Below are 11,694 nucleotides of genomic sequence, written 5' to 3' on the forward strand. Positions count from 1 at the left end.
GAACACTCCCCTTTCTCCTCCTTTGTCTCCTTCTTTCATGTAATCTATTCCTCTTTGTCTTTTGTTTACTCCATTACTACATATCCACCTTCACCTCCTCACTGTGACTTTCCATCATAACCCTGAATATTTTGATGTGGCCATCTGTTCTTTCTTTGCTACTTTTGGCTTCTATATCATTCTCTACTGTTTTGTCTTGTTTTCTCTGTTCTTGGGGTCTCCTCATTCTGGATGCTTTTCTTTCAGGCTTACGCTTCCCTTTCTCTTCTCTCCTTGACCCAAGTCTTGCCATTTTCTCATTGCACCTGTTTTGTGGATGTTTGCGACTCCTTAGCTTCTTGGGCTGGGTTTGCTTGCCATCAGTCTTCTTTTGATTTCTTGGTTTCCCAACCTCCTAGACCATGGGTACATCTCTTAGCTACCCAACTTTGGGAGTATGCAAAGCAACCCTTCTCCTGTTCCTTGTCTTATCATTTCTACTTGCTGTTCCCCCTACCACTGGGCAGGCCATTGAAACACTCATTGTCAATTCTTCCTTATAGCTGATACTTGGCTCTGGAACCTTTGATGCCTGCATCTTCCCCCTTGCACACTATAGTCTCCCTGCAATGGCAACCCTTGGGTTGTGTAAGTTATTTCTTCAGGTTTAACCACCTCCTCTTTCTCCTCATCCACTCACTTGCCATTTTCCCTCTGATCCTCTGTATCTTTGACATCATCTTGTGAGTTTTCCTTCTTCTCATACTGACTGGGCTCAATTTTCTCCTATGGAGATCCTGGTGTTGTAGGCTCTTCACTCTCCTTCTCTTCCTGCATGTGAGGTTCTAGTTCCATTCAGTGAGCTCTGGAAGATCTTTAGTGCATGCCTTATGATTCCTTTCCTGCCTTTTTATTCATCTTTCCCTCTATTTGTCATGGTGATTCGATTGCTCCAACATGATCTGGGGTATTCTACCCCAACCCTCCACCCAACCTGAATCTTTACACCAATGCCTTCCTTTCCATTTGAGGGTTGGGGTGGGTAATAATACCTCCACTCTCTCTGGAGTCTGGTATCTGGTGGAGCAATCTCTGCTTTTGGACATTTTGGAGATATTTACAACCTTTTGGGCTTGTCTAATACTTTGGTCACAGTTTTCAGATTATCTCTTGATGTTCCATTGTGACACTTACATGGTCATTTCTTACTTCACCCATCAGGAAGGCACCCAATTTTGAGAGTTATGTTTTTCCTCTTTCTTTTTGTCATAGTCCCATCTGTTTCAGTGATTGTTGGTTAATGAGCTGTTTTATTCATAGCTTTTGTCTCTTACCTGGCAATATTCCCTTTCTTTTGGCTGTTTTTTTCCTTCTACTTGCTTGTGGTCATCTTCATATGAACATTCATGCCTCATCACCTCCCATCCTCTATATAATGAGGAACGTGTTTTGTTTCCTGACTCCTCCTTTTTTCCAAGACTTGTATTGCCTGGAAAGGTGATTAATTGTTTTTCTCCCATCTCTCTTCCTTCTATTTCCTCATTGTGCAATTGTTCCATTCCTGATCTTCTTTTACATCAAGTTATGGCTGTCTATTGCTATCCTGCTTTGACTGCCCCTTTTGTAGACACTGCCATTACCTATTTTTCCTAAGACTTACCTTAACCTGTTGGGCTTGTCAGTTTATCTATGTAGCTTATTTTTTTGAAAGGGGAGGGGAGTCCAACCAACCACTTTTTAATGTCATCTCCTATCAGATTAAGTATATCACATCCTCTCTTGCTTCTTTTTGATGTTGACTTTCAGTGGAAATCTTGCAGGCTGATGTTGATATCTGGCCTTCTACCACATTCTTCTCCTATTGCTGACATTTTTGGGCAGTTTCATGTGCCTCTGCCTTTTGCTTCCCTTCAGTCACCATTCTCTAGTGTACCCAGAGGCTCTGGTGTGGTGAGTTTTGCCTGTTGGTTTTCTTTTCTAACTACTGTGATAATCTAGTTTGATCTCAATGTCCCTCACACATTTATTGATACTACCTTTTGTGTACAATTTGATTCCTACACATTTGACAAAAAAACAAAACAGGAGGAGGCAAAACATGTATAAAGACACAAAGAAACAAAAAAATAAAACTTCCGTGCAACTAAACACTACATTCATTATGCCATTGTATGTGACTAAGTATCAGTTGCCTGACAGTGAATACTTACCTGAAATTCACATTGAACAAAGGAGTATAGAAAGTGTTAAATCCATCTGCCCCTGTTTAGTGCTCACCACTGAAATGTGGTTTTCTGCATGATTGTTTTGGGTGTTTAGTTATAAAATTGACATGACAGTTTCTGCACCTTTTAGAAAACAAAAAACAGATAACACCAGGTCTAGTCCTGCCATTATATTTGGCTTGTGCTTGCTGTCTTTAGTCATAGAACTCTCAATAGGGATGCAATTCCTTATGTTCTCCCCCCCCCCCCCAATTGTTCTTTTAGTGAAGCATGAGAGAAACCTTTACTTCCCCAGTCCTAAGCCGCTGGGTATGTTGATATAGAGAGCTTTGTCTGTGAGTGGTGCCTTCCCTCCTGTATGTGAATTGTTGGCCCCACTCCTCCTTTGAGATGTAGGGCTGGAGTATTACCTACAAGTGTAGTATAAAACACTCAGTTCCAATATATTCTGAGCATTTCTCATTGGAAATGCCCAGCCAGATTGAACTTGGATTTGCCTTGGGAAGTTGGTGAGCTTCTCCCTCCACCTGTTGTTATAGTATTTATTTCATGTACATATTTGACCAAGACAGAATGGCCTAAGACAGTAACCACACTATGCATTCTAACATTCCACTCATCATGGTAATATGTTGTCACCAGCACTGGAGTTTCTTTACATCACTTGCTCAATGATCTCAGTACTAAAAAAAATTATTGGGTGAAGAGTATTCCGATGTAATCACCCCTGAGTGCTGATCCATAGGCATCTCTTGGTCTCGTGGAAGTCACACCCAATTGGCTTTCCCTTTCTATTGCTATTTCAGAAAGGAGCTTATCTTTGTAATGGATAAGCACTGGCCCCTCCACCATCTTCAGTGTGAGATTGTGGCTTTTAGTATTGCAGAGAGGTAAGTAACATTCCTGAATTAACATTTTCCTTACCTGAAAACATGTTTCAAGCAAATGCTTACCTCTTTGCACCACCTCCCTTTCTTCCTTCTCACTTACAGTGTATTTTGTTTGCCTCCTCAAGAATGAGCCTATGATCATGCACTAGTGCTCACAGGGATTCTGTGCACAGAGGTTGTGTTGCCCTCCTGTCGGTGGAGGACTACTACATTATGATGATCATGTCATAGGCTGATGCAATACACGTAGATGTGTGTGTAGGGGTAGGAGTTTGTTCAAAGCTTGTGGCATCTGCAGGAAATTCCATGGCTGTTTCTCTTAGTTTTAATGATGCAGATAGGTAAGTATCTATCTGAAATACATTTTCAGTTAAGGAAAATGCTAACTTTAATATTTATAATGCTATTTTACAAAAAAGATAATAAAACTGCATTTATTAAAACATAAATAAAATGAATAAACAGTAAAATATAGCAGTCACTGTTCTTGGTATCTGTGCACTTTTGATAGTATTGTAATCTTTATGCAATAATTATGAGTTTTGTATTTAACATGTAGCTGTATTCTGTGAAAAGTGTTTCAAAAATATTTTGTTTTACAGGACTGTGATAAATGTGGGAGGTAAGTTTTGTTCCATTTATATTTCAACCTTGATGCTATATTCATCTATTTATAATATAAAATAGGTATTGAAGGTTTATTCACTTTGTTGACATACATAAAAGCATGGAAAATAAATAATTTTTTTTTGTGTAAAAATTTAAAATATGGTAATCTTTAAAAATTCTTTTTTAGGCCTGGAATAGAGCTTTCACAAAGGAAAGCATGTGATGCATCATTTCATTAATGGGCAAATTTATCTTGTGTTTTTTAACTCTATTAATCAAAACAAAAAGTTGTATTTTAATGTAACCCAGAAAAAAATTGTTATAAACATCTTAGATTTGATGCTATTTTAAATATTTAAAATGCTTTACATATTTTGTACATTTAAGGCACTGGTTTTTTACATATAGATCACTGTTATTTTTTTTATAGTTATAGTCTTTGATACTGTCAGTTCTGATTTCATATCAAATTCAGGTACACTTTACTTATACAATTACTGGTTTATGAATGTTTTAGTTTGTTAGTTGCTCCTTAAACAGTAGCTGTACAATCTTCAAATGTGATACCTCAAACGGTAATGTACATGTATATAACAGATCTATTTTATCCTCAATCAGAGTAAGGGTGAACTGTATATATTTCTGATACTACTCAAACTTGTGTTTGCTGTAACTGAATATTTCTGTTCTTGAAATTATTTACCAAGATAATTGTTGTCTTTGATTTACTAACATCAAAATTGACAAAACTGTTAATTTCATCCTTCTGTATTTAGTAAAAAATATGTCTATTTAAGCATACTTAGGTCTTTTTTAAAATCAAAATTTGTGCATGTGTCTTGTATATAGTTAGTAATGTCATTGTAAAATGTATGTTTGACCTGAACAAGGTCTCAGAATAGAGACCAAAATGTCATTAGAATAAAAGAAAATACATCAAGTAGTTTTCCATCCATAAAAATGTCCTAAGATTCACAAGACACTACCTAAACTTAAATTAATGAAAAGTGTTTGGAAGAAGAAAGAAGAAAAGAAACAATAGAAAAACAGTATCTCTTTCTGCAAAGATATAATAAACATATCTTTATTTGTAATGGTATAATATATCTAATGAAAAACACCTTAGGGGTGAAAAAAAGGTGTGGCCAAGAAAGGACTGAGCATGTGACTTAAAGGAATGAAGACAAAATCGGCTACCAAAAAGGGTAGCTACACTTATAGCATTTATAAGAATTTTACAGCAAATATTCACTCGTTAGTTAGCTTAGCCACATTTTTTGTTCAACTCGGGACATGATGGTGGGTAAAACAAAATAATTAAATAACCTTGTTAGCATTGTATGTTAATAAACTTGATATCAAAATATAGTTTATAATTCAGTTTTTATATTATCTACATTTTAATTTATTAAGCTCAAAAAGAAATATTTGAAAAAGTTCTCAATCTTCACTTTTCTGAGTCATGTGATGCATCTGCATTCTGAATTCTCCCTTGTAGATGTTATACCTTCCCTAATATGGCTTTCAGTGTTCAAGCAATCAGAAACAAAAACTCTATATAATTATAAGCACAAATCTGAAATTAGAACCTATTCATGATTTGCTGAGATATGAATAAATTTGTCAAACCTACCAGAGAAGCCTCTCTCCTTTTTATCTGTCTTTTTATACTCTTTTCTAATTGTCTTTACAAGGCTGATGAACATGTTCACAACCAATAGAAAGAGCTTTTTTTTCTGTAGAAATGATAGAGAGCTGTCCTTAGATTTCCTAGGTAAACAGTTTGTTAATGGAAATATTTGGTTTTGGTGATTGTAGTTCTTTGTTATGAGAGCTTATAGATTTTGTTTAACCTGTTTATTGCTAACTTAATTAGAAAACCAGATAAATTAAAGTACTTTTGGAGCATTTTATTCCATTGTATGATGTATTTTTATGTTCAAAAATGCATATTTGGAAGCTATTTGAATTTTTATTTGAACACCTAATTTAGTGAACAATTTGAGGCCTAACACAGTTATTGTTTGCACTCACACAGATTATGTGGGTCATGCACTTTGCTTATGGTGTTTATGACAGAGGGCTAATGGGCTCTCGCTGTAATTTTTGTTTTTGACAGAGGATGGTGGTCCAAGTTACAAACAATAAAACCATAAAATTAATAGAACACATATAGAAAGTTTAACAGTTGGAATTGTGATTATAAGAAAATTGGAAATCTCACAAGTTGATGTATTCAAAAAAGAAGAAGAATAAAAAAGTATTGTTAATTTTATTTCATATTTTTCAACTTTTCCTTTCACTGTACATTGATGATTTCACCACAGTTAGCATTAGGGTAGAAAAAAACAAAAGATAAAGGGGTAAGATATGAAGTTTTATCAAAAAAACTTGATATTCTGTGTAGGAGGTCCTAGAAGTTATGCAAGTGAATTATGACAAGCATAAGGTCAAAAGAAGTTATTTTATTCTTAGCATGAAAAATCACCTTTCACTCAGATTGACTTAACAAAGCCAATGTAAATTTACATATAAATTTATAGTAAAATACTTCATTAAAATCCTGCTTTCTTGTGTACAACAGACTATAGTATTTACTCAAAGCTTGCCAAATTTTGTGAAGATACACTAGGTAAATTTAGAATCATAGAGTTAATAGAGGTACCCCCCTACTCATACCAACTTGTATAAGTATTTGTGTCACCCCTTGAAATTGACACAAGCACATGGAGAAACTATACAAGCTTTTATGAGATAGCCATTGCTGTATGTAAAATTTACCTAAGCAAAAGGATTTGTACATGTTTATGGCATTTGGATATTTGGTTAATGTGGATGTTATAACTATATACAAAACACCTGCATGAGAATTTAGAAACATTACCTGAATATACCTTATTACAGATGTATTCTAAACTAGTTCTGGAAGGATGAAATTAATAGTTATTTCAACTATGCCATCAATATATATATATATATATATATTGTCATATACATTTCATATATAAGAGGTTAGTATAGAATTTTTAAATCTGTATAGATTTCTCATTGCAAACATAAAATTCGGAACTTTAAGTTCTAGTTTAATATTTTTATAAAACTACTTTTATATTATTTTATTCCAATGAAGCAATGAAGGTTATCCTGCTTTCCAGCATTTTTTATTTTTATGTTAAAACTTGAATGTAAAATATAATTAGCTCATGTCAGAAAACATTTATACCATACAAGAGTTTTGTTACTAAATATGATATCAGTATGTTCTGCATTACATATAATGTTTCAAGACTTCACATAAATTCAAGACACACACACATAAACATATATATTTGTATTTCCTTTCTTTTAGATGTTACATAATTTTAAAAGTACTATTAAAAATGTTATTTACTATAATTTTAATGTTCATATATAAGAGTTGGAAGAAAAAGTAGAAACACTGGATCATAATAGCCCTGTATTATTCCCTGTGGCTTATTGAACTGTACCTAGTATAACTTTCTAGTTGGTTATGTAAATGTATATCATCATGTGATGTACTCAGTTCTATATAAAGGTTTAATTATCCTGCTGCGAACTAGTTACATTCAAGATGGGCAAGACAGCCAACCTACTAGATTTTCAAAGAAACCTAATAGTTGGTATATAGCTGGCTATCACCTCTTTATCTGAGAATACAAAAAACAAGAAAGTTTTTGAGTCTCTTGGGGTATGACTGAATGGCAAACAAGTCGCTAGACCCCAACCATAAAGGGAAACAGCGATTGACTGTTATGAATGATTGAGATCAATGTGCATTATGTTGGAATGCATAGAAATATGAAGACCATAGTAACATAAGTGACTGTAGGACTCCTTTCACATGGAATGGGCATGTTTGTGTATAGCAGAAACAGCAATGATTCTTACTGTCAAAGGAGTTGGTGTTCATTTATAGCCTGGGGTTTGCATGTTCTTGGTCCTTTATTTCTATCTGAAGATGTTTGGAGATCAGTTATTACCCGTGATGTACTTTTATTATTTTGATAGGAATAGGTAGTTTCAGTATGATAATGCACCCATACATGTGCCACATGCATAATTAAAGAATAGCTTGAGACATATAATGTTGTCTGCATTAAATCCCCAATCTGCTCCATTCTTGAAGACAAACTTTGCAGTCAATTTCCATTTCCTTCATCTCTTCGAAAATTAAAAACTAACGTTGTATATCTTCACAAATATTCAAGAGTTATCCTTATTGCTCCATCAAATTCATGGTGTTTTGGTTGCTTGTAGTGGATCTTCACCTTATTAAGTGATTTTTGGTTGCTTTTTCTAATATTTCTATCTAACCCCTGTAATTTTAATGAACTACTTTTAATACTAATTTCTGTTATTTGGAAAAGTATAAGTTTTTCGTATTGACATTGGAGTATGATTGGAAGTAACACTAACAAAAAACCAAGCTTATACACATGCTAGGTTTTATTGTAATTAATAAAACATACTTCTAGGTAGTAACTTAATTTCATAATTATTGAACAGTATATGTATAAGCATTAAAGTTTATGTTTCTCAACAATGAACAGATACAGTTATACTTGTTTTTATTTTCAAATTGGAATGAAATTTTATGATATTTGGTTAAATAACTGTTTCTTTCATTCATAGCCAAACATTCATCAATTCTTTTGGGCCTTGTAAAATATTTATGAATGAGAACTGTTTAATTAGGTACATTGTTTTGACAAATTGTCAGAATTATTCTGTATTTATGTAATATAGATATTATTAAAGTACAAAAATGCTTACCAAACAGTATTATGAAACATTTTATTGAGTATTGAGAAAACAATTTTATATTGGTGGGCTAGAAAACTACGTTATAATGATTAGTTAAAAATTTCATTATAAATGTACATTGGTGACATACATGTACAAAACTTCATTTTATATTTTAAGCTATAAAACTATATTAAGCCCTCCTCTTTTTTCTGGATTTGATCACAATCTTATTGTAAAGTAATAAAATTTAAAAGGTTCGATACTTGATGTTTTAAAATTTTTCTTCATTATATCAGTTGTTTTAAGATATATAATTTTTTAAAATTTAGAATATTCATGGTTTCTTCTGTTAGATTTAATGATACTAAATTAATAGATTAAATTGTTAATATTGTAGATTTTACTGAATTGTCAAATAACTCTCTACAATGTTTAATTTCATTTGTTAAAGTAATTTTGGTTAACATTTTTAAGACGACAGAAGACAAGAGCATTTTGCTATTTTTGTTCAGCTCTTCAGCGACTTCCGATATGTGCTCAATGTGGTAAGTTCATATCTGTAGAATCACAAATACTAAATCTACTGTGTAATGTCTTTCAAATAATTTAGTTACAGCCACTTCATATTATGTAGTACTTGTCACTTGTACAACCTGTATTTTACTTGAAAACATTCTAAAATAGAATAAATATATATATATATACGATATAGCCCCAAAAGAACATACTGGGTTGAAGTGGTAGGTCATAAAAGGGTGGTTGAACTCAATGAAGAAGAGCTTCAAAGTCAGATTAAACTGAATTTAGATTGTATATTTGAGCACTGATAGATATGGTTGTGTTAGATGTATACACACACATACAACTTACATCTGTTAGTTTTGATATATTTAGTCAAATAATATGCTCTTTAGTGTTGTAAATTGAGAATGTACCAAGTAAATTCATAATTTAACTTGTTTTGATAATTTTAGCTTAGTATATAACTGTTGTTGGGGTGAAACAAAGAAGGTAAATACTAAATGTGCTAGAAAATAGAATAGGTAGATGTCCTAGAAACCTGTTTATCAAAAGGATAGAAGTGGGTTGAAAGCATTAATGTTGAAATATTTGACATCTATATTCTTCTTCCACATTCCTTTACGTTAGTAGCAAGTTTTGTAGGAAATGTTAAGTATTATGTAATGGAGTGTATGTGTGTGCAAATTGTGATGAATATGCTCGTGAACTAAGAGAACCACATATTTTTTTTTTACAGGTAAAACAAAATGTTTGTTGAAGACAGGAGATTGTGTAGTAAAGCATCCTGGTGTGTACAGCACTGGGTTGGGAATGGTAGTAAGTTTGCTTTAGTTTTTACAGGAAACAATACAGTAAACTAGCTTGAACCAACACTTAGTACATACAGTTAAAGACATGAGCTTTGCAAAGGATGTTTAATTATTTATTATGGAATTTTACTTTTTTAACATTTATCACAAATTCTTAAATATAAAAAGTTCAACTTAATTTTTCCTGATGAAGCATTGTAAAGCTTATACTGGGAGTGACTTATTTCCCCAGAAGGCCACCTGGAGGGGTCACCTGTTTTAACCACTGCCACCACTATACAGTAATGTGTTGTCTGTCAGTCAGTTAGTGTGCACTAAAATGACATCACAGAAGGAATGCTTAACATTGCAATTTGTACTGTCATAACGTCAGTGATTCACGAGAAGAATTATGCAGTCGGTAGGCTACAACACAGCATGACATATGAACTTCAAAAACAAGAAATAAAAATATTTATTACTCTTAATTTTGTACATTTAGTCTCATAAATATTTACATGGTTAGAAGCAGTTTCCAATCTTTACAAACTGCTGTATCCCTTATGATGTAAAATATGTATTAAGCTCACTTTTATATATTTCTTGTCTAGAAATTAAAAGACAAAACACGTAATAAATATGGATGTGTCTTTATATTTAAATTCATATATTTTTTATGGAAAATGGTCCTCGTACGTACAGTATGTAATTGTTGATTATATATTTCACTTTTAGACAAGCTCTTACTTGAGAATTTTCAGGATCTTGTAATCATCCTTGTTTAGGTTTTCAGATGACCAATGTCATGTTTAGAAAGTTAGTGAAAAAAGCACAGTCAATGGAACAAACCATCAGAAAACTTGAAATTTAAGAAACTAGTTATGCATGTCTCGTGTTGCCTTCTGAACAGGACATGAATGTCCTGAAACTAGTTCATTTAATTTTAAGTCTTCTGATAGTTTTCTCCACTGACTGTGTTTTTTTTAACTGCTGCAAATGATATTGTGTTATTTTATTACAATGTTATATTTGTTGTGAAAATTTTCTTCTTAAACTCATGCATATATTAGCTTTACATGTATATTTCTGTACAACTGCTTTTTACGCACTTTATTAATGTAAAGTGTTAAAATACCAAATATCTACTCTCAGGGTGCTATTTGTGATTTCTGTGAAGCTTGGGTTTGTCATAGTCGAAAGTGCCTTACCACTCATGCTTGTGCCTGCCCTCTTCAGGAGGCAACCTGCATTGAATGTGATCGAAATGTCTGGGATCATGGTGAGTAACTTGGAAAATAATCAACCATGTTTGTTAAAAAAGCAAATCTTGTTTTTAGTGAATCTTTTACAGAATTCTACATAAAAAGTAAAATATCAAAAATATCATCCTTATAATTTTTCATATTTTCTTTTGGAAATAAAGCTTTATATAATTGATTAATGTCTAACTAAGAGTGACATAATATTTTAATAAAGTATGTTACTTGAACTTACTTCAGTTCTAACTATTTAGTTATTAAAAAATGTAATATTATTACAAGACATATAAATATGTTTCATGTGCATTCATTCAGGGACCTTTGTTTAATCACAGTGAATATGTATGAAATTTGCACACCAGTGTCATAGTGTGTCAGAATTTAAAATATTATTCTTTGCCATTTGTCAAAATAAAAGGTTTTTACATATATTTCTTAATAGTGTAAATATATACTATGTTGTTGTTGGGCTTAGGATTCTTCTACAGTAGATGTCTGTGACTTGTTAATGATAAATAAATAGCATGCACTTGTTTTCACAATAATATATGTATATATATTCGGAACAAGTTAAACGTATGTACAACAGTCTTCACACTATACAGATTACAGGCATGTCATAAACACTATATATATATATATATATATATATATA

The 11,694-nt window shown here is 32.6% G+C and overlaps 1 protein-coding gene across 1 annotated transcript in view; it reads left to right on the plus strand.

The window, feature by feature from the left end:
- Nucleotides 1-11,694, plus strand: part of LOC106459532 (zinc finger protein 330 homolog) — a 56,876-nt gene that overhangs the window by 17,279 nt on the left and 27,903 nt on the right. The window contains exons 4-7 of the mRNA XM_013919158.2: nucleotides 3,697-3,716; nucleotides 8,945-9,015; nucleotides 9,729-9,808; nucleotides 10,933-11,059. Of these exons, the coding sequence (XP_013774612.1) occupies nucleotides 3,697-3,716; nucleotides 8,945-9,015; nucleotides 9,729-9,808; nucleotides 10,933-11,059 (298 nt within the window). The remainder of the gene's footprint in view (nucleotides 1-3,696; nucleotides 3,717-8,944; nucleotides 9,016-9,728; nucleotides 9,809-10,932; nucleotides 11,060-11,694) is intronic.

The sequence above is a fragment of the Limulus polyphemus genome, unplaced genomic scaffold (assembly GCF_000517525.1).
Source record: "Limulus polyphemus unplaced genomic scaffold, Limulus_polyphemus-2.1.2 Scaffold623, whole genome shotgun sequence".
NCBI lineage: Eukaryota > Metazoa > Arthropoda > Merostomata > Xiphosura > Limulidae > Limulus > Limulus polyphemus.